General features: G+C 58.4%; 1 protein-coding gene across 6 annotated transcripts in view; it reads left to right on the forward strand.

The window, feature by feature from the left end:
• The first annotated feature begins 1596 nt into the window (after positions 1 to 1596).
• The window catches only part of RAP1GAP2 (RAP1 GTPase activating protein 2), a 54460-nt gene continuing 33440 nt past the window's right edge, over positions 1597 to 22616 (forward strand). For 3 of the 6 annotated variants that reach the window (XM_066563284.1, XM_066563285.1, XM_066563286.1), the window contains exons 1-3: positions 4412 to 4513; positions 6640 to 6756; positions 18565 to 18600. In XM_066563284.1, coding sequence (XP_066419381.1) covers positions 4464 to 4513; positions 6640 to 6756; positions 18565 to 18600 — 203 coding nt within the window. In that variant the 5' untranslated portion in view covers positions 4412 to 4463. Of the gene's footprint in view, positions 1643 to 4411; positions 4514 to 6639; positions 6757 to 8424; positions 8474 to 15126; positions 15375 to 18564; positions 18601 to 22616 lie in introns of those variants that run through there. The other 3 variants (XM_066563288.1, XM_066563287.1, XM_066563283.1) reach the window with 3 other exon arrangements.

The raw sequence follows: 22616 nt of genomic DNA on the forward strand, positions 1-22616 counted from the left end.
GGTGTGAAAAAAGGTTTGTGACATCTCTGCACAGTAACGGCTAAGGACGGGACCCTCACCTCATGCACAGTGGTGGGGTCCAGCCTGGCCTGTTGTTTCTGGTAGTTGAGAAAGGCTGGGCTTGGTGTTAGGGCTCATATAGATGAGACTAAGTTTAGTTCACACAAAGAAAGAAATCATTGAATCAGGAGAAAAGATGAGCAGTGTGGTCTGAAGGTCTGTACATGCACACACAGGAAGCTAATTTGCAGTAAGTTATTCACACAGATCTGCTTGCAGCCCCAGACAATGCAATGGAGAACTTCAGAGCCTCCCAATACCAAGTCCTATGTGGGCCTCCTCTCAACTTGTGCTCTCTGAAAAATGAGTTCTTCATGAAACAAGAAGTTGTTGAGGGGTCACAGGTGCTGTGTGAAGGGGGAGAGTGCAGCCATTCTTGTTCAGAGCAGCACTGTCTCACGTGGAGCCCCTCTCGCCCATCTGTGACCCTCAGGTCAACGCTTGCCAAGGTGTCACTTGTCCCTCTCGGGGCAGTGTGCCATGCTTGGGGTGTGTGGGTGTTTTTCATGTCTCCTTGTGTCTTCCCCTAACTTGAGCAGCAGTGAGCTACAGACAGGAGGCGGGGAGCGGAGAGAGGGGAACGTCTGAGTGCATCATGTTTCACAAGGTTTGTACAATTTTCATTGATTTTCCACTGGATAAAAGACAAGCCTGCAAGAGTCAAGGTCAGGCACTCGGGGACATAGAGCAGCTCTGTGAATGAGGTCATCGCTCGGGATGCAGCCTGCCGGGCGGGCGGGACAGCAGCAGAGCACAGCGCATCCTCTGCATGCAGCACGGCGCAGGAAATGTCAGCTGCCTCCACAGCCATCACCTGGCTGCTCGGGGTCACTCTGCTGCACGCAGCCTGCTCACGTTTCCCATCACCAGCTCCAAAATTAACTGGTTTCACTGGCAGCTTTCTTGAGCAGGACATGACATGGTCCCTTTGCTGATGCTTCCAGCCACCGTGATGTCCTGCACTGCAGTTATGCTGCATCTGTTCCCCACTCCCTGCTTGCTCTGAGAGACAGGAGTTCCTGCTCAAACAGCTCTGAGGTTACAATACAGTGAGGCAAATATGGCAGGAATACCAGTTCAGGAGGAACTGGGGGTCCCTGCTTCTGCCTCAGATGTGTGACTGAGCTCCAGAGCCTGCTGGGCAGAGGCAGTCAGCTCCTCGCCTGTCATACCCAGCTTGGAGACGTCTCCCTGCCATGTGCCTCGGTGAGAGCCCTGGCAGCCCCTGCTCACGGGGACCCATGGGGCAGCAGACGTGGGGAGCCCCGCCAGGTGCCCCAGCCCCGGGTTCTGCTGCAGCAACGTGGCTTCTCCCCTGCTCCGAGGCTGGCGGAGACTGGGGAATGCAGGATGGGGAATGTGAGGATGTAGGGATGAAGTGTGTGGGATGCGGAGCCGTGGGATGAGGGATGCGGGATGCGGGCACTGCGGATGGGGCTGCGGGCGGCAGCTCTTCCGAGCGGGGCTGGGCTCGGCTCCGCCGCTGCTGCTGCTCCGTGCCGGTACTGACCTCTAGTGGCACCGGCAGCGGCAGCGGCAGCGGCAGCGGCAGCGGCAGCGGCAGACAGCGGTACCGGCTGCGGTAAGGATAAGCGGCACCGGTACAGGCAGCACCGTGCGTCTATGTGTGTGCATGTGTGTGTGCATGTGTGTGTATGTGTGCATGTGTATGAGTGTGTAGGTGTGTTTGTGTGTGCGTACGTGTGTGCTTGCATGTGTGTGTGCCTGTGTGCATGTGTGTGTGTGCATACATGTATGTTTGTGTGTGTGTGTGCATGTGTGTGTGTGTACATGTGTGTGTGTGTGTGTTTGTGTGTGTCTGTGTGTGTTTGTGTGTGTATGAGTGCGTGTACATGTGTGTGTACACGCGTGTGTGTTTGTGTGTGTCTCTGTGTGTTTGTGTGTGTGTGTCTGTGTGTGTCTCTGTGTGTGTTTGTGTGTGTCTGTGTGTGTGTACATGTGTGTGTGTGTGTCTGTGTGTGTTTGTGTGTGTCTGTGTGTGTGTACATGTGCGTGTGTACACGTGTGTGTGTTTGTGTGTGTGTGTACATGTGTGTGTCTGTGTGTGTTTGTGTGTGTGTGTATGAGTGTGTGTACATGTGTGTGTGTCTGTGTGTGTTTGTGTGTGTGTACATGTGTGTGTGTACATGTGTGTGTGTCTGTGTGTGTGTACATGTGTGTGTGTTTGTGTGTGTCTGTGTGTGTTTGTGTGTGTGTGTATGAGTGTGTGTACATGTGTGTGTGTTTGTGTGTGTCTGTGTGTGTGTACATGTGTGTGTGTACACGCGTGTGTGTTTGTGTGTGTCTGTGTGTGTTTGTGTGCCCGTGCCCCTGGCTCGGGCTGTCCCAGGCTGTGCTCCCGCTGTGGCCGTGCTGGACACCGGGCACTCGGGGCTGGGCAGGGCCAGGGCCGTGCTGCCCTGCAGGGGGAAGGGGTGCTGGGCACCACGGCCTCCTCCTGTCCTCAGAGGGCCCCAAGTCTCGCTCCGTGCCACAGTCAGCTGGCAGGGACAGGCCCCGGGCAGCACCTGGGGCTGCTTCTGCCGCCATCCCTCCTTCCCGGGGTTGCCAGAGGAGCTGAGGGATGGAGCCTCTGCCCGCAGGTCTGGACGTGGCCAAGGGCCTGTGCTGGGTCAGCCCGGGTCCCTTCAGTGGTGACTGGTTCCTGGAACAAACAGCTGATTCCCAGTGGGAGCTGCATCCCACGTGCACTGGAGTGAGCCTGAACCCTGTGCCCTTCCAGCCTGGCCACGGGAGTGCTTTGAGACCAGAGCTTTCCCCTGCCACCCCCGAGTCAATTATTAGGGGGATTTTTCTATTTAATTTATAAATGAGTTTAACTTTGCCTCAGATATTATTTTTCAATCTAATTGAAATGTAGTGTGTGTGTGCCTTCTAATTGCTTTGAAGAACCTAATAAGAAGCTCCTTAAAGTCTAAAGGCTAAAAGCTGGAAGATTTTAATAAATTTAACATTAGCTTAACATTTCCACAGGGATTGGAAAATATCTTCTTGTAAGGATATTTGCCTGAGCTGAGCAATGCAATTTGTTCCTCTGTATTAATGCATATATATGTGAACAATCCAATTTTTAATTTTTCTCATTGTTTAAAAACTTTTTTTTAAATGAAGGTTGCTTTTATTTTTAAATCTCCCAGGTCTTTAAAAATTGTTATGGTGAAGCATCAGATGTGGGGTGCCAGCCGTTTCCTGGTACACACAGGAGGGCCAAGGCTGGGCTCCTGTGGGGGATCCCCTCTGCCAGCTGCCCCCTGGGCATGTTCTCTCTGGGCAGGTGGTTCTGTCCAGCCTTCAGCCCATGACTTGCAGGAGATGAGAGCCCCTGTGGAGGGCAGGCCACTGCCCAGATCTGGGAGAATCTGAGCTCCCTTTCTGTGGCCCAGGCAAGGCACAGCCTCCTCAGCTAGCATGGCTAAGCAACCTCTGCTCCTCAGCTGTGGGGAAGCATCAATGCCCTTCAGATGTGTTTTTGCACCCAACAACAGCAGGACTTCAGAATTACCAATAACAGGAATTTACTTGAGTAATGAACACCATTTGCTTTAAATGAAGATGTTGGCTTGTGGATGCAGCACCTGAGTTTGCTGAGCTGTGAAATTGAGTTCTTAAAGATCAGAAAAGTGAGGATTTAGGGCCAGAACACCACTTTTGGGAAACAGCTTTCCGTGTGGTTTAAAGCTGCTTGCAGCAACACCCGACTGCAGGTGTGCTTTGCTTCCCGAGCCCCCCGCAGCGCCCAGGGGCTCTGGGAGGGAAGCTCCGGCTCGGGCAGGTTTTACTCTGAATTTATGGGAGAACAGTCCTGCCGGCTCTGCCGGGTGGGTGCTCTCACAGCGAGCAAGGACCGTGACAGGACCAGGGCGGCTCCAGCCCCGGCTGGGCAGGTGAGGCCCCCGCCCGGCCCGCGCACCTGTGCGGGATTGGCGAGTGGGGGGCTCGGGGAGGACCGGGATGCCGGGGCCCCGTCCTGGGGTTGCTTTCCCCCGTGGCTGTTCCGAGGCACTTTGGGATGCTCAGCCCGACTTGCTCTGAGTGTTTAAGAGGCTGGCAAACGTTCATCTCCCTGGAGCCCTGGATGGGGTCCAGCTGGTCGGTGCGAGACTCCGGGGTCCGCAGGGAGGGATCGGGGGCGTTGTGCCCCCCTCGGGGCCGCCCCGGTGGGGACGTTGCATAACGCTTTACATAACCGGGCCAGCGGTGCGGCCCCCCCGCACCTGCCCGGGGCCAGGCCCCCCCGGTCCCGCGGGCGCCGGAGGGGGCGGGAGCGCAGGAACGGGCGCAGGAACCGGCGCAGCCGCCCCAGCCCCGGGGCCGCCGCTGAGGAGCAGCCGCCGGCTCCGAGCGGGGTCTGCGGGCTCCCCCCGCCCGGCGGGACCCCCGGGATGGCCTCGGGCAAGGCGGCGGGGGAGCGGCGCTGGGAGCTGGTGCGCTGGTGAGTGCGGCGGGCCGGGGCTCCCGGCTCCCTCGGCCAGCGGGAGCCGAGCTGGAGAGCGGAGGGGCTCCGCTTGCGAGGGCTCTGGGCTTTGGCGTGGGGATGCTCCCAGCCCGGGAGAGGGGGAGAACCCGGGCTGGGGGACACGGGACCTCGCCCTGGGTCTGGACGTGCGGGGCGCTCCGAGCGGGGGTCCCGGCGGGCTCCTGCTCCATCCGGGGGGACACAGGGAGTGCAGGGAGGGGGCAGGTTCGTGCTGGGAGGGGGATCCCGAAGACTTTGTGCACTTGGGAAAGGGTCCTGGCCACTGAGCAGGAAGCGTGGGGGCGGCAGCGTGCCGGGATGCCCAGGGCTCCTCGTTCCGGGGGAGTCCCCGGGACTCGCGTGGCTGCTGAGGCTGCTCCGGTCTCTGGCGTGCGGGGACGGGGCTCGGAACAGGGCACTGTCTGTGCCCGCAGCAGCCGGGACGGGCTGACATTGAGAACAAGCTTTGTCTGTGTTCTTTTATGTCCAATTGTGCAGTTCGTGACGTCCGAAGCTTGTGACTTTTGAGCAGGGCGCTGCGGCGATGCCAGGCTGTGGCTGGGCGGCTGCTGGGGATGCCAGGCTGTGGCTGGGGATGCTGATGGGAGCGCCGGGCCGGGCCGGTCCCTGGGCGGGAGCAGAGCCGGGCCAGGCTGGTGCTGGGTGCCCAGCTGTGGGTGGGAGCCCCTCAAACCAGGGAAGACTGGGAATCACTGAGGCTTTTTCTTTTCCTCTCTCCCTCCTTTTCCCAACTTCCTTGCAGCCAAGGACAGTTTTTTCCTCTCACACACTTGAACAAACTGTGACAGCAGCTGCTGGCCCGGCGGTTCTGCGTCCCCACTGCCTCACCCTCACTTCCCAAGGGACACCCTGGCTTCCCTGCCCCTGCTCTGTGCACGGTTATCATAGCCCAGAGCTGCAGGGAGCACTGGCATTGCACCGTGCTTGGTTGCTTTTAACTAGAAAATGGGCAGGTCACTCTGTGCTGGGGGTGCTCAGGGAGCCTTTGGGTTTCCTTCAGCTGCAGTTTGGTCACAGTTTCTGCACTGTCACTGCCCCAGCTCCACAGCACCCGCAGGGCTGGGCTGGGTGGGCTCAGGCAGGTCACAGAGCCCAGCAGCAGCACCTGGGGAGCTCCTGGCACACTGGAACCTCCCCTCAGCCCCATCCATGTGGGCACATCCCTGGGCTTAACGTTGGGAATGAACCTCCTGGAGCATCCATGTGCAGAGGAAGGGACAGGAGCTCTCTGCAGCTCTGGCTGAGGTTCATGGCTGCTGCAGCTGTGTGTGCATGTGTCTCCAATCAGTACTACAGGGGCTTTAACTTATTAATTACTTGCTGATGAAATTTCACGTTCAGAGGAGTGTGTATGAAGTGCAGCTGGCTGCTGGCATGGAAGCAGACAGCAGGATTTTGTTCCAAAAGATGGAAATGACTGCAGTTATCAGAATTTTGCTCACTTAACAGGGAACCCATACTCTTCTAATCAAATCATAACCATCAATCCACTCAACTGTCACTGGATAAGCCTCAGCATCTGGCCTGGCATTTGAAGTGATGCTAGAAAGGCCTTGGAGCCAGGGACAGCCTGGGCTTGGGGCTGGCCTGGGGGTGGGTGTGTGCTGGGGCAGGCTGTACCCCAACACGATGGTGCTGAGCAGGGTGTGCTGTGCCTCTGTCCCCTGGGCCTGTACAGGGGAATGTCCTGTGCTGCTGTGGGAATGTTGTGCTTTGCTTTCATGCACAAGGCAGTCAGGGGGGCCCTGGTCTGAGGGCCCTGGGTGGGCTGGGGCTCTGTCCCCTGGGGCTGCACAGGGGTTGCAGCTGGCAGCAGCCCCACAGGTACCCAAGGGGGTGCAGGGACCCCTCCCTGGGGTCAGTCTCAGGGGATGCCCTGTCCCAGACACGGCCGTGGGGGCGTGGGCTGGGGGCAGTGAGGGTGGGGCTGGCACAGGGATCAGGCAGATGAGGGGCTGTAAAGGGATTTTCTGCTGCCCCTGGGGAAGGTGGTGGTGCGGAGCCAGCCGCTCCCGCGTGCTGCGCTCCCTCCTGCAATCCAGGGCTGATGAATATTTCAGTCTCCCTGGGTTTATTTTTAGGTACGTGCGAGAGGGCCGCTTTCGCATCGAGGAGAGGACGCTGACGGCTTTCCAGTGGCTCTACTCGCCCCAGCAGCACCGCATCGTCAGCAGGGCAGACCTGGGCTCCCCCAGCAGGTGAGGGGGCTGCGGGTGCAGGGTGGGCACTGTGGGGAGCGCGGGCACACCCTGCTGCTGCTCTTTCACAAGCCCTTGTGGTTTTGACACGGGCCTTCTGAGCCTCTCTGGGAGCCCTGTGACACATGAGCATCTTGGGCTTTGCTTTGAAATCAAGTGCCAGGCACAGTGGTTGCACCAGGAGCTGCAAACACCACATAAGAGCTGTTTGGTTTAAAGCAGTGGAAAGGACAAATTATCACCTGCCTGCCCAAACTCTTCTTGTAATCGTCCCCATGGTTTTGGTTGAGGATCTGCTTTATGTGGGCAGCACTTGAGGTTTACATAAAAACAGATGGTACCAGGGGCTGTGTTTCCCCCAGCCATCAGTGATCATTGGAAAATATCTGTTCTGATCCCCTGATTTTGGTCGGTGCTTAAACTCTCCCCTCGGGAGCCACATCCCAGGCACATGCTGTGGCTCTCCCTGCTGATGCATATGCATTGCTGTCAGTTCCCACCCCGTGTTTGATGATAAAACACCATTAACATAAAAGCCTCACGGGCCTCCAGACGCACACAGAGCAGCATCTGCTCTCTGGCCTGCAAAGAGCTCTGGAACATGCTGAGTCCCTGAGTGGCTGTGGCACTAAAAGCTCTTCCCTCTCTGTTTCAGCAGCAGTTTTGCTCCAAGAGCCCTTAAAGCCCTGAGGTATTTATCTGCCTGGAATTGCATGGATGAGAACAGCAGTGGGAGGGTGGCTGGAGAGGAAGGAGGTGCCCAAAAGACTTGGATTTCCCAGGACAGGAAGGGCTGTGGGTACTTTTCATGCAGGGCAAGCCGGAGGGGCTGGAAGGAGGTGACATTCACACCTGGGACAGGTGACATTCACACCTGGGAGAGACTTCCAGGAGCACGAGGGAGGTGCCGGCTGTTCCCGGCAGGAGCCACGGCATACGCGCTGACTGCTGCCATCTGCTTCTCGCGACGGGAACTCCTCTGCCTGCCGCTGGAGAGGCTTTCCAGAAACTGGAATGACTGTGCTGTTCATTGATTTTAACTAATTTTTGCAAATTGCTTTCAGAGGTTGTGTTAGCCTCGCGCCTGATGTGCATGTTTCATTTGGCACGTGCAACTGAAATGCGTGTAACATCATTTATAATTAATGTTAAGTGCTGTTGGGGTTAATTTCACTAGATTCATTTGATTTCCTGAGGGCGTTAATTTCCCTGGATTCGTTTGATTTCCCAGAGGAAAAGTTACCTGGAAGCTTCCCCTGGGAAGTTACCTGGAGCCCTCTGGAGACTCTGTCGGACACCAGCGACCAATTATGAGTGGTGTCTGTGTCTCTCTCATGGGAGTCAAATGTTTGTCCCCAAGGCAGCCCAAGCGTAAGCTCTGGCTCGGCAGGAGCAGCCGCGGGCGCAGAGAGGGTGCGGGCACGGGGCGCTGCGGGCACGGGGATGCTGCGGCTGCGGCTCGGTGGGAAGGGAGCGAGGCACAGCCACGGCGGGGCTGTGTTAGTGCCCTCGGGCAGGGCCGGGCAGGGCGGCGGCACCAGGCTCTGCCCCCGCAGCCTGCGGGATCCCGGGGCCGCGGCGGCGGGAGGGGAACGCGCCCCGCCCCGCCCGGTTCTGTCCCGCCCCGCACCGCCCCGCGCGGGGCCGGCTCCGCCACCGCGGGGGATCCGCAGGCGGCGAGCGGCGGGCACGGCGCGGGGCTGCGGCTCCATCCCCGGTACGTACGGGCTCCGGCGGGGCAGCCCCGCGCGGCTCTCGGCTGCTGGGGCTGGGGGCCGGGAACCGGGGGCTGCTCGGAGGCTCAGGGCAGGGGACGGACCGGGACCCGTGCGTAGGAGGGCAGTGAAGCGGCTGCCAGCACCGCTTTTAGGATATTGCCCGTTCGAGGAGGCGATTTCCAGCAGCCCGTGCGGGGCTCTGCCTGCTGTCCCCGGGGGTCGGGGTGGTGGGGTCCGGTGGCGTGCGGGGGGCTTTGTCCTGCCTCCCCCGGGCACCTCCTGGCTGGGAGCCCCAGGTGTTTGCACAGAAGGCGATGTCTGAGCCTCCCTGCGTGCCCCACGCCAGTCTGCTGGGGCAATTCCCCGCACCGCCGCCCCTGTGCGGGGCTGCAGCTCAGCCCTGACAGGAAAGCGGTGCAATGTCTGCCCACCAGGCTGAGCGTTTCCCTTCATCCTGCTCGTTCCCACAGGCAGAGCACCGATGCGCCTGGTGTGGAGCTGCACAGAGCCTGTGAGGGCTGTGTGAGATGTTGTTTGCATCCCTGGCGAATGCAGGCTGAGATGGATCCTGACCGGTTGTGCCATCTTCTGCACGCTCTAGGCTCTGCTGTTTTGTTTGAGACTGCTTGTTGTTTTAGAAGCAGAAGGGACATAATATCTGTCCACAAGGCAGGATTTATTGAAGGTTGGAACCATGCCAAAGAGTTTAAATTCAGATCCACCACGCGGTGTGATTGCAGGCAGCCGGCTCGCGCTTGCACACACCACGTTTTACAGATACTGCATTCTCCCTCTGCTGCCGGTTCCTCCCACTAGAGAGGATAACCATAGCAGCAAAAATGCCTTTTTCTTTGCTTGTTTGTTTTATCATCCTCCCTTCCCTTCATCCCTAAGCATATCTGAGTGGTAGCAGGGTCCCGAGGGCTGCTCAGAGAGGCCCTCTGCTGCTGCCTGCTGTGTACCTGGTCAGATGCTCTGGTGGCTGCTGCTGCTGCTGTGGAAACAGGAACAGGACTTCAGCAGCAACAGGAGGAGAGACATTTTTTCCAGGAGCTAAAACCAGCTCATTCTCCACAGACAATTTTGCAGTTTTGTGGGGGCAGATGAATCCTTGCTTGGAGTTAACATCTGCCTCCAAGCTGGATGCCAGAAGGACTGTTGCTTGACTGTGATTTGGTTTCAGCCTGGCTCTTGAAAAGCCCACTCAAAATGGTTGAAAAATACAGGTGATGTTGGCAAGAGGTAGCAGGATTTGGAAATGTTCAAGTCCAAGCCCCACATGGCTTGTTTGCAATGTTCAGAGTGTCCACACACGGGTTTGGCCTCAAACCTGAGCCCTGGCTGCTGAGGTCTGACCTTGTGCCAGTGCAGCTCAGCCCTGGGCAGGCGCAGATTCCCTGTCTGCTGCTGAGGCCGGGGCGCAGGGCAGGGGTGAGGAGAGGAGCAGCCCTGGGCAGGGGAAGGTGCCAGGACACATGCTGGGTCAGTGACACCAGCGCCCTGCTGCTCAGGGCATTGCGGGATCACAGGATCACAGAATGGTTTAGGTTGAAGGGACTGTAAAGGTCATCCAGTTCCAAACCCCCTCCTGTGGACAGGGACACTAGACCTTACCACCTTGTGTAATATCTTAAATGTTCTGAGTCTCAATGAGGGGGTTGGGGAATTTTTGATTCCTTTATTTCCGTTATTAGGAAATTGTCTCAGAGATTGATTGTATTGAAAATGAGAAACCTCCTAATTTCCAGCCAAAGCATGTTCAGGTCTCTCTCATTCCCATGCTTTCATCCCACCCCCACGTTTTCCCAGCCCTGGTTTTCAGTTTAAGCTGTTCTTTTTCTGTCTCTCCACAATTTCTTCACTGGCTGCAGCCACCCCCTGCTCCGTGATTGCTGTGTGAATTGGGCCAAACCCTCTCCAGCTCCTGGCACAGCTGCCAGAGCCAGCCAGGCACTGGGAGCAGGATTTTGTGGAGGTTTGCCCCAATGCACCCTCCTTCCTGCAGCCCCTGTGCCGCCTGGGCAGGCGAGCTCTGGGCTCCCATTCCTGCAGGCGGTGGGCACTGACGTGCAGGGATGTGCAGGTAGCCATGGTGACAGCGCCCAGGACCTGCTCTGGCATGGCAGCTGCTCCTCTGCCTGCAGCAGGGGTGCCACAGCCACCGAGGAGCACGCAGGGGCAGGAGGCTGCCCTGCCTCTGGAGCATCCTGTGCAAGGCACCCATTGGGCACTGTGTGGAGGCACAGAGCAGCCTCCCCGCGGGGTCCTGGGGAGGCACTGTGCGGATGCACGGGGATGTGAGCCTCTGCTTCCCTCTGCATCCTCCCTCAGGCTCCACTGGCATGGGAAGGGGGTGGCTGGAAGAGGGGGAGAAAACAGGCCCAGAAATCTGTGTGCTTGAACAGGCTTTTCCTAGAGAGAGCCTTTTGATGCCTTTTCATGAGAGAGGAATTCCTCATGCCCTTGCTATCAAGGCAGGACTCTGAAATGGGTGGCCTTGAGAAAACAAACAACTCTGTGCATTAAATTCAGCGGGCTGAGAAGAATTCAATAAGCCTGGGAGCCCGTGTGATGAGTTTCTGCATACAGGGCTGTGATGAGACATGATCTGTGTGCCTCTGCAGCAAAGAGCTGGTTCATGTGATGGTGGGAGAGGCCAGTGGGGCTTTGGGGGTCACAGGCACCTGGCCAGCACGGGGGCCAGGCTGTCAGCCAGCACCTCTTGATTTCCTGGGTTCCTCTCCTCTGTGCTGGGCGCTTCCTGGTGCTGCCATACCTGGTGCAAGTATCCTCTGTGCCAGCTGCCTGAGCAGTGATGCTCTGCAGGTTGCATGGTGGCTCCCTCCAGGATCTGTTTTTCAGCCATTTCCACAGAAATGAGCAGGAGTGGTCAGATCACTTTGGACGTAGGGATGAGTCCATGAGCCATCAGTGGTTTCTCAAGAATGTGGAAGAGGAGCTGGAGCGTGGTTTGCAGCTTGAGCTGGGCTCAGGAAGGGCTCTGGCTTTCCCATCCTTTGTCTGAAGCTGTCCTCTTGGGTGACACACAGCCTCCCCTCCCCTGCAGAGCCCCAAGGAGCCGCCCAGTCCTTCTGGTCTGAAGCTTTTGAACAGTGAAGAGCCACCCCTGAGAGAAAGCTGGGGTTTGTGGGAAGCTGCATTTAAAATATGGAGTTTGTCTTTTCACTTCAGCAGTACCATAAGGGGGAGAAAATAGTGCTCAAATATTCCATGAACTGAGTCAGAGGTAATTTGGACACTGTTTTCCTTTGCTCTGTAGGTCAAGCTGATGATGTGCACGGCATGTTCTTCCTGTCAGGACAAAATCTAATATTTCTGGGTGCCCACAACCTTCTTTAGAATCATAAAAGGAAGCTGAATGCCCTCAGAGTGCTGCAGGCAATATTAAAGCACTAATGATGCAATCCCAGTAAGAAAGGGAAGAATTATGCTGCCCTTGCAGGGCACAATCCTGCTCTGAGGTGTCACCAGCAGTGTGGCACTGCTCCCAGTGGGCAGGGGCTGCTCACCGGGTTAGGTTGGAGCAATGGGATCCTGGTTCTGGCAGAGGCCCCTGGGAGATGTTAATTTAGACTGGTGCAGATGGTACTGAGGAGTCGTCCTCCCCCAGGGTTTTGTTCCCTAATTTTGGCTGCTCGGTTATGATTTGCCTGTGCCTGCTCTGAAAGTAGGAAGGTTTTCTCCTTGTTGTTTTTGAGCCTGTGTGAAATACCTCGGGGGGAAGAGGGGAAGTGAGAAAATGTCATTGCAGAGACTATTTCTGGAGGCACGCCCCTGCGGGTGAGGTGGTGCTGGGCAGGCAGTGGTGTGGGACCCAGAGCGAGGGAGGCTGGGACAGCTGAGGCTGGGCCCTGGTATGTTTTTAACCTTTGCCTGGTTCAAATGCAGTTTGTCACCTGGATCTGTGGCAGCTGATGTGGCCCTGGGGGGCTGCCAGTTGTGTGGGGATGCGGAGCAGGAAGAGCTCCACTCCTATCACTGCCAGCCATGGGCATCCCCAGGTGCTGGAGCGGGGTGAGGTGGGCTTGTGCAGGGGCTGCCCCACTCCCTCCTGGAGCAGGAAATGGAGATACTTCCCTATGGCCACCCAGGGTCCTGCCCTCTTGTGCTCTGAAACCCTGGGGCAGGCACGGGGGTCACCCTGTGCTTTAGGGTGACGTGAGGAAGAGCTGCAGGAGTGACAATGGTGACAATGACCTGCTGTGAGCTCCCGGCAAAGGGGAGCCAGCTCCTGCCCTGCTGTGCATGTCCCTGTCACCCTGTCCTGCCCTGGGTGTCCCTGCTGTCCTGTCCTGCCCTGCCGTGGGTGTCCCTGCTGTCCTGCCCTGCTGTGCATGTCCCTGTCACCCTGTCCTGCCCTGGGTGTCCCTGCTGTCCTGTCCTGCCCTGGGTGTCCCTGCTGTCCTGTCCTGCCCTGCCGTGGGTGTCCCTGCTGTCCTGCCCTGCTGTGCATGTCCCTGTCACCCTGCCCTGCCCTGGGTGTCCCTGCTGTCCTGCCCTGCCATGGGTGCCCCTGCTGTCCTGTCCTGTCCTGCCGTGGGTGTCCCTGCTGTCCTGCCCTGCCGTGGGTGCCCCTGCTGTCCTGCCCTGCTGTGCATGTCCCTGTAACCCTGCCCTGCCCTGGGTGTCCCTGCTGTCCTGTCCTGCCCTGCCATGGGTGTCCCTGCTGTCCTGTCCTGCCGTGGGTGTCCCTGCTGTCCTGCCCTGCCCTGGGTGTCCCTGCTATCCTGCCCTGCCCTGCCATGGGTGCCCCTGCTGTCCTGTCCTGCCCTGCCGTGGGTGCCCCTGCTGTCCTGCCCTGCCCTGGGTGCCCCTGCTGTCCCGTCCTGCCATGGGTATCCCTGCTGTCCTGCCCTGCCCTGGGTGCCCCTGCTGTCCTGCCCTGCTGTGTGTGTCCCTGTCACCCGTCCTGTGTCCGTGCCACCTCCAGTGGCCGCGAGCTCCCGCGGGGCCGAAGCAACAGAACAAGATGCAGCAGATGGTGCTGCAAGGGGAAAAGGGGACAGGTCTAAAACTGGCCGTGTCTCTGGGGCTCTCCCAGTTGTTCCTGGCGTGGTACCAGCCAAGGTCAGTGCTTCCCACAGCCACTGTCACCCTGTGTCCCACACCTCTGCAGGCAGGGCCTCGCTGGAGCAGCCGCATTGGGTCTCGTTCCAGTGTGTGGCAGAGCCTGGCTACACCCAAAGCTTTTGTTTTCAGACATTTTAATTGTGAGCAGCTCGGTAGAGCTGGGCAGAAATCAACTGGGAGGAGTGTAAGGAAGACATGACCTGGGGGAAGATGAAGCGAGAGGATAACGTCACACTGCTGCTGGTGCAGAGCTTTGACACAGATCGTGCAGGCCAGGAACAAATGTGTTCCAAGCAAATGACTGCTCCAGATATTTTGTAGCACCTGAATTATGGCTTCAAAGCCTGCAGCATTTATTTTTTTAAATAATGTCCTTAAGAGCTCTAAAATTAAAAGAATTTCCACCGTTTCATCCCTTTAAGGCTGTGGGCAGAAAGTAGGAGTTGAAATCGCTGGATTTCAGTCCAAGTTTTTTCCCTGGAGTTGAGTGATTTCTCTCTCCAGCTCGCTATACCCTCTCTCCCCCCACCCCTTTTTTTCACACATGAGATAGAATTCAAGTGCTTCTCAATTTAAAGCTTTTGGGTGCTTGTGTGAGAACGCTGGGCTGGAGCTGCCTCTGACCCAGGAGCCAGCATTGCATGGAGTGCCAGGGCGAGGGGATGCTGCGAGTCCACACCAGGCGTTGGCCTGGATCACTGGGGTAGGAGGTGAGTGATCTGGCTGGACCTTGGCAGCCAGAGGCTTTTTCTGGCCTTTGTGGTGGTGATCCCCCGGCATAGCCCAGCTCTGAGTGGGTGCAGGTGGGCACTGGTTGGTTTGGGGAGGTGAAAGGTGTGAGGACACCTGAGCACCACACTCAGCCTCTGGGCACCATGCCCACCCCTGCAACCAGGCTCACCTCCCCACAGCTCTGCTGTGCCCTACAATGCCCAAAGCGTGGTGCAGGGAGCAGCATCTGTTTTCTGGGGATTTGTGATGGATGGGAGCTCATACCCAGCTAGATGTCAGCATTTCCATTCCTATGGGATTTCTGAAGCCTGGCTGGTAAAGGACAGGGGAGTTTGGGTGGTGGTCAGGCTGCAGATGCCACTTCAGCCTTACAGAGCTGCCAGGGAACCAGAGGGTGGAAAACCTGTGCCACAGGCAGCAGCATGGGAGCTAGTGGGAGATGCCTTGCTGGGCTCTGGGATGGTGGGACTGTTTGCCATGAGAGATGAAGGATGGGGTTTTGATGCCTTTGGTGGGATGTCCCCTGAGGGGCACTGAGCGGTGGGTGGAGGTTCCCCTGGCAGGGAGCCAGCCTGGTGCTGTGACTGCAGCGCTGCCATTTCGGGGACAGAGAGCAAGAGGCAGAGAGAGCACCGTGCTGCACCCGTGACCCTCGAGATGGGGCCTCGCTGGCCGGGGCAGCCGCAGGGCACGGGGTTTGTGGGTGACACGGTGGCCGTGGCTCAGCCCCGCTGCCCGTGCGGCGCTGCTGGTGGTCCTGCCATTAGGAGAAATACGATATTTGCAGCGTCAGGTTGCGAAAAGCCTGTGGCCACGGAAAGAAAAGGAAATGACTTTTTTTGTGGTGTTTCTGTGTGCGCGTGTGCATGCGCTGCTGCGCTGGGGGCGGCGGACGGGGCGTGCTCGGGTCCCCCCGCCCGGCACAGCTCCACTCGGCCGTGCCCGCTGTCCCGTGCCCGCTGTCCCGTGCCCGCTGTCCCCGCTGTCCCCGCTGTCCCCGCTGTCCCCGCGGCCGCAGCACCGAGCCCCCAGCATGTTCCAGAGGAAGCGCAGCGTCTCCTTCGGCGGCTACGGCTGGTGGGTGCCTTCCCCTCCCTCCCTGTCTGCCTCCCTCGCTCTGCTGGAGCCGTGTGAGCGCTTCCCTCCCCTCCCGGCGGAGCAGGAATCACCGGCGCGCTGCCCTCGGGCACAGCCCTCCCTCGGCAGTGCCAGCCCGAGCATGCGGGCGTCGGGACGGACCTTCCTGCCCCGTGCCCGCAGCAAGCCTGGCACAGCTGCAGCCCTGGAGCGGCGCCCGTGCCCTCCGCGGGTGATGGGAGTGAGGGCAGCGCCCCGGGGCTCCGGTGGGCACGGTACCTGCAGGAGCGGCTGGCCCCGCACCTCTCTCGCTGCTTTCCCGCTGCCTGCTCCTCCTGCGCACAGGCAGCGATGCTTGCAGCCACCTTGGGCACCTTGGCGTGTGCAGCAAGCTCCCTCCTGGTCCAGGGCAGGTTCCTGGCGCCTCCAGGAGTCATCCCTTCCTTGTCTGTCCTCAGCAGGGCTGCTGCCTGCACCCCGAGCTCGGCGGGACTGTTTGCTCCTGTCTCTTCCCTCTGAGAGGCGTTCATCCCTAGGGAAACAGCTTAAGGAAACGACACGGTTCTCCCTCTGCCCTCTCCGAGGTGTTTTATGCCTGTTCCAAGTGTGTTGTGGCTGTGGTGGTACTTGGGGCACAAGGCTGCTCTGCACCCTCCCGGTTCCGCAGGGGCTGGACAGTGGCAGCGCCGGGGCTTTGAGGGGAATGTGGTACCGGAGACCGGCTGGGGAAATGCTGAGTAACTGCGAGGGCAGCGGGAGGGCAGCTGGAGCGCCGAGGTTTGGCAGGGTCCCCTGGGATGGAGCAGAGCCTCGCTGAAGCAAGAGAGCTGCCTCGGCCGGAATGGGTGTTCTTTACTTACAAAGGCAAAGGGAGCACTTGGACAGACCTCTGTACAAATAAGTTCTGTGATATGCGGGCTCATTTTGGGGTGGCCAAATGGCAGCTCTTGGGCAGCTCTGTCCCACGATCCTGTTGAGAGCAGCGGCTCCGGGGCCCTGGCGGCCTGGGGGCATCCCAGGAGCTTCTGCTGTGCAGCAGAGCCGTGGCCCTCCCTGGCAGGGCACCCAGGGCCAGCTGCGCTCTGCTCTGGATTGTTTTCTTGCTGTGCTTTGGCAGTTGCAAGGGAAAGAAAATCACGATCTGGAGAGTCAATGAAGAAAACGGGCTGTGCCAGCTGGAGGGGGCTGAGGCGGCTCTTGGGGCTGGGGGAACAGGACAGGGCCTTTCCTTTAGACACCCTGCCAGTACCTGCGCGGTGAGAGTGGCAGGGCAGCCCCATCCTCCAGGAGCTGTGGGCTGGGGGCTGCTCCCGAGGGCTCCGTGCTTTTCTCCCCGGGGAAGGCGGCGCCTGGAAATCCCTGCGCGCTGCCGGAGACCCTTCCCTGGGCGTGCCCTGGACAAGAAGGGACCTGCCACAGCCCCGTACCTGCACCTGCCTCTTCTCACGGTCCCGGCCGACCCACCCTTCCTGTGGGGCTGCGTGTGAGGTGCCTGGGCACACCCAGCCGCCTCCTGCTGTGGCCGCACTCGCTATTTCCAGCCTCTGCTGGGCTGGAAATTGCTGTTTTTTAAAGTCTCCAGCAGCTGCATCGGCTGCCAGCGAGGTCCCGGAGCAGCGTGCTCGTCCCGGGGACAGCTGTGGTGTCCCCAGTCCGGCTGTAGGGATGCACAAGGTGTGAAAGCCGCTCTGGGTGCTGCCCCAGCGCTGTGGGGTGTGGGCAGTTTCATTTTGCCGCCTTTGGAGCAGGGCAGGGCAGGGCACACAAACGGCTCTCACAGTCACACTGCAACTGCGGTTTCCCAAATATGGGAGTTTATTTCCTGTGGCTTTTTTTTTTTTTTTGGTTGTTGTTGTTGTTGTTTCTTTTTCTCCCCTTCTCACTCTAAGAGGCCAAACAACAACAACTGTTTTTCCTTGCCGTGGCTCTGGATGGAGCCCCTGGTGCAGCCCTCACTCAGGGACAGGTCCCATGGGAGCTGCCCCAGCCACCCACTGTCCCTCAGCTGCTTTGCCTCTGCCGCTGAGCTTGGAAACAGCTCTGCTCCCCAGCACGCTCTGATCTTCAACGTGATTTAATGATCAACAAGGTCTGGGCAGGCTTGTAAGGTATTAAGTCACAATAGCAGGTGCCCTAGATCTATTTTTAGGAGCAGCAGCATGCTGGCTCTCCAGAGCAGCGCATGGAAGCTGATGCTTGGGGAAATGCCTGGCACAGAGCTCCCGTGGCCACGGGGTTTTGGGAGGGTGGGGCTGCTGCAGGTGAGGGACCCTGGCCAAGGTGATGGCACCTGTGCCTGAGTGCCTGCCAGGCTCAGCCTGTGCCGCAGAGTGCCAGGGACCCAGCCCCCTGTGCCAGCCCTGCAGCCCCCTCCTGACAGCAGGGCCCAGCCTGGACGGGACAAGGTAGAGCTGCAAGTGGGGGGAAGCTGTATTTCTGTGGCCATGCTGTGTTCTCTGCGATCACAGTGCAAAACAAGAGGGTGTTGGGGGTGTTATTTTGCTGTTTGGTCTTTTTTTGAGATGTGGAATTGATTCCATGTGGCAGATAACAGAGCATTTTCAGTGACTGCCAAAAGACATTATTTTGCATTTTGAGACATTACTATGATTTGCATTAATTAATATTAATATGACTGTAAGCACAATGATTCTGAGGAGATGAGCACTCATTACCAGAGCCAGGGAAATGCGTGAAGCAACGGGAGCTGCTGGTCCCACATGAGCCAGCTAGGGCTGGGAGCAATGGGGCTGCCCTGTGTTTTGTCTGCCTGGGCTGGGTTGCAATGTGTGGAGCTTGGGGGGATCTTCCCAGCCCGTCAGGCCTCCACAGGTCCATTATCTCCAAATACCCGGTTTGTGGCAGCTGTGCTTTGGAGAGAGCTGGGACACAGGCGATGCCCTCCTCTGCTTCCCAGCTGCATTCCAGACTGGGGGGCAGCACTTCTGCACCAGGAAGGAACTAGGGGGATCTTTTCTTGCTTGCTGCCAGGCTTCATTTTGGGTTAAATCTTGGTTGATTTTGTTTTCTGATGAAATCTCTCTGTGGCGTTTGTCACGTCAGCCAGGGCGCTGGCACCTCCAAAGGATGTGCTGAGGTCGTGTTTGGCAGCAGCCCCCAGTACCCAGCCACCCCAGCTACATCTGGAGCCCCGTGCCTGCAGTAACAGCCTCCTCTGCTCTCTCCTCAGGATCGACAAGACAATGCTGGCCAGCCTGAAGATCAAGTGAGTACCTGGCTCTTCCCTCGCCGTGATTTCCTGCGGGGCTGGGGCTGGGCTGGCTCGGCGTGTGGGGGATGCTCTCCTGGGAGCTGGGCTCCAGCTGGTGCAGTGGAGTCCTGCCAAGTCCGCCCACTCCAGGACACGCGTTGGTGCCTGTCCCACAGTCTGTTCTCCTGGAGGCCTGCAGTGAATCAGGCACTGGGAGATTGCAGCAAGCACGGTGACACGAGTGCTGTGAGATCAGTGGGCTGAGGGGTGCACGGGGCAACCCACAGGGCACCAGCTCTGCCTCGGGGGTGGGAATCAGCAGGTCAGGCTGGCACTGAGCTTCTGGGTGGAAATCCAGTGAAGTGTGGAGCTTTTGTATTTTGTTTTTCCATCTGGAGAGGTGGTGTCAGTGGAACAGTGAGTGCTGGTGACCCAGCTCCTCTCCTGTGCTGCTGAGGGGCTCTGGGCACTGCTCTGGAGGGGGTGGAGATGCTGCTGGGGTCCAGGAAAGTCTGTGGACTGGCAGTGTTCCTTGGTGGGTCCATCATGGATTTGCCACTTGCTGGACACTGGTGGGTGGTGTGGGTTGTGCAGCTCTGGTGGTTGCTGGGCCACGTCCTGTGCTGTGATGGAGTGAGCCGTGTGAAGTCACCATCCATGCTGGGGAATGCCCTTGGCTGATGGGGAAGAGAAGGTGGAGAAGGTCTGGGAGTGGTGGCACCGATGCTCTCTGCTCCCCCAGCACTCCTGGCTGTCTGGGACCTGCCTCCTGTTCCCACCAGCTTTGTTCCCCTGGCTGCACATCCTGGGTACTGATCCCTTCCCTCCCAGTGTAGTGCATCCTCTCCTCTCCTGGATTCTGCATTCCTGGAACCCCGGGTTGGGGTTCCCCCTTGTGAGCACACGTGCAGCTCCAGTGCTGCCAGCTGCACCCTGTGCTGATGCAGAAATGCTCTGGCCAAGCCTCCCCTGGGCTCCAGGCAATGCACAGGGTGATGGCTCATGCGGTTTCCCTCTATAATCATTGTGCAAATTATTCATTAATGGAAAAGTATCCGGAAAGCCTGGGGGAGCTGCTGCCTGAGCGAGCCCAATGCCCGTTGTAAATGGCACAGCAGAATCGCTGGCACTACGCTCACTGCTTAGGTTGTGCTCAACCAATGAGAAGTTTAAATCAATGCTTGCCAGTTTGGGGAGCGCAGGGAATTCTCTGCAGACTTTCCTTTTTCCGTGAAGCTGAGAAGGACTGAGCTGCTCCTTGCACTCTGCTGTACACCGTGCCCTGATTTTTTTCGAGGGCTGCTGCAGCAGAGCCCCCCTGTACCCCCCTCTCTCCGCCGTGCCAGGCAGCCCGGAATGCTGTGCCAGTGCTGCGGGCACGCTGCCATGCTCCTGCCTGGGCAGGCCGAGGATTGGCGCCACGCTTCTCCCTCTCTCTCGGCCTTTCCTGCCCTGGCCAGAGGAGGGAGTTTCCTTGCAGTTTTTGATGACATCCACTGCTGTTTGCAGCGAATGCTTCCAACAGCCCCGTGGTGCTTCTGCTCTGTGGGTAGGCTGCTTCATTAAGTGGTTCTGTAATTGGGGCTCCGCCAGAGCCACGTTTCATATTTGTAAAAGCTTTTAAAATTATAAAAACATCATAAACCCAAACTTTTGGGTTTTTAGCGCCCTCTTGTTATTGCCGCAGCCTCTGTCGGAGTGTCCTGGTTTAACCCGCGGCACAGAGGCACCAGGCACTGGAAGTTTTCTTTCCCTGTATAAGTTATTACCGAAAACCGGAGCTGCTTTCCGCATGCCCTGGAGCAGCTCAGGGAGCCTCGTGCTGCGCAGACACCAGCAGTGCTCGGCAGAGGCAGCGAGCCCGGCCCCGGGGCACCTGGCCGGGGCGGGAGGGTGAGGGATGCAGGGCGAGCCCGCACACAGTCAGGGTAAACTCACCCCCGCAGGTGGCACTGGGGCATCACAGCAGCTCTCCCTGTGCCCGCCTCTCCGTTTTCTCCCTCAGCTCGGGTTTCGTTGGTTCCTATGGTAACCGCGGATGTGTCTGAGGGACCGGAGAGCGGGAGCAGGCGCTGCGGAGGGGCAGCGTCGGGAGAGGCGATGGGGGGAGCCCTGGCAGCGCAGGCAGGGCCAGCTGAGCCCGCTGGTGACAGGCAAAGGTGCCAGGGCTGCAGGAGGGCTCGGGCATTCCCGCGCAGCTGGGATCTGTGAGTGCCCGGGGAGCTCTGGAGCCCGGCTCTGGCTCTGGCGCTGCCCCCGGGAGCTGCGCCACGCCCGTGCCTGCCGGGCACAGGAACCCGGGAGCCCCAGCCAGGAGCTGCTGTGCCCTGGGCCACGCTGGGGTTGAGTGCCCCGGCCCCGGGCCAGCCCTGGCTCTGGAGCCCCTGTCCTGCAGGAGGAGGCTGAGCTCTGGGTGAGGGCTGAGACCTGCTCCTGCCTGAAGGAGTCTCTGGGGGATGGAGGGTCTGGGAGAGGCTTGGGGATACTCTGCTGAGTGTTTTTGGGGGTGCACGTCCCCAGGGGTGGCGGCAGGCACTGGTGCTGCTGTGCTCGGGTGCTGCGGCTGTTGAGAGCTGCTGGGACTGGGGCTGTGGGATGGAGACTGAGACACTTGGGCAGTAAATGGGATTTGGCATTTGCAGACCCTGGGTTTGGTTTGGACGAATTCCATTGTGATCCCAACTTTTCTGTTACATTTTGTTATTCCTTACCCACTTCAGGGGAAAGCACTTGGAGCTGCTGAATCCCCTGGGCTGGCAGAAGGGGAGCTGTGTCCAGAAGCAGCTCCCCAGCCTTGGCTTGGTGTTGGTGTTTTCTTGTGTCACATGAAGTCTCTGTAGGGAGCTGGAAGTGTCTCCAGGCTCCTGGGGTCCCCTTGGCTCTCCTGGGAGCACAGCTCCATGCAGTCCTGGTCAAACGTGGGGTGTTTGAGGTCAGGTTGTGCTGCCAGGAAGGGAAGACCTGAGCCAGATGGCAGCTAAGCTGCTTCCCTGGTGGGAAGGTCACCCTGGAGGAAAACATCAGCCTGCAAAGGATCTTTGCATGTCAAAGAGCAGTTCTGGCCAGGTGAGCCAGCCAGGTGGGTTTGCTTGCCTCTCACAGCAGCCCAGCAAGTGCAGGAGTCCCCAAGAAAGCAGGCAGAGACCCTCGAGCCCCCTTGGCCCTGTAAAATCCTTGGACTGGGGATGCTGGAGGTGGAAAAGTGGGATGGGGACTCGTGGGGCCCTTCCTCTTCCTCTGTGGAACAGTGGCAGGGTGGTGTCCCATGGGGGGTCACCAGCCCTTCCCCTGCTGACAGCTCCTCAGCCTTTGTGCTCTGGCTATTTGCTCACTGGTATTGATAGGATGTACTGAGAAACCACAGAGCATTAAACAAAAAGATCAGTTAAACCCCCCCCCCCTTCAGGCAGAGTCACCTCTTCTTTTAGCCTTATAAAGCAAAAATAGCACCAAAATAATCATGTCTCTGGGGAATGGAGGAGCCATGCACAGCAATTACTGGGAGCCAGTGTGTGTGCAGTCAGAACTCACATGAAAGAGCATGTGATGCTCCTCTGCTGATGGCAGCAGGAGGATGAAGGTGGGAAGAGATGAAAGATTTACTCGACCTTCGTAAAAAGAGCTGTGTCCAGGCTTGAGGCTCTTTAATATTTGATGGGCTGGAGCTGAGTTAATGGGAAGATGTGGGAATGATTTAGCATCTTGGAGCTGGTGACTATTGCACTGATCTTGAAGGTTTGATCTTAGGTCTTGTGAGGACAAGGTCTGGCGAGCAGATTGCATCTAAGTAAATTCCTTTGACTTATTAGCACTTCATAAATGGATAATTGCATGTAAATGTATGTTTTGCAATTATATTTAGCCGGAGAAGCGCATGCAAAGGAAACTACTGCAAGCAGCCAGCTGCAGCACACAGGGAGGTTTCCCATCTCCGTGTCTGTGGAACTGCTCCTCTCCATTGCTGATGGGCGTGGAGCCAGCCCAGTGCCAACCCCAGCAATGCCCCCCAGCAGCCTGCCCGGCATGGCTAT

The sequence above is a fragment of the Molothrus aeneus genome, chromosome 20 (genome assembly GCF_037042795.1).
Source record: "Molothrus aeneus isolate 106 chromosome 20, BPBGC_Maene_1.0, whole genome shotgun sequence".
NCBI lineage: Eukaryota > Metazoa > Chordata > Aves > Passeriformes > Icteridae > Molothrus > Molothrus aeneus.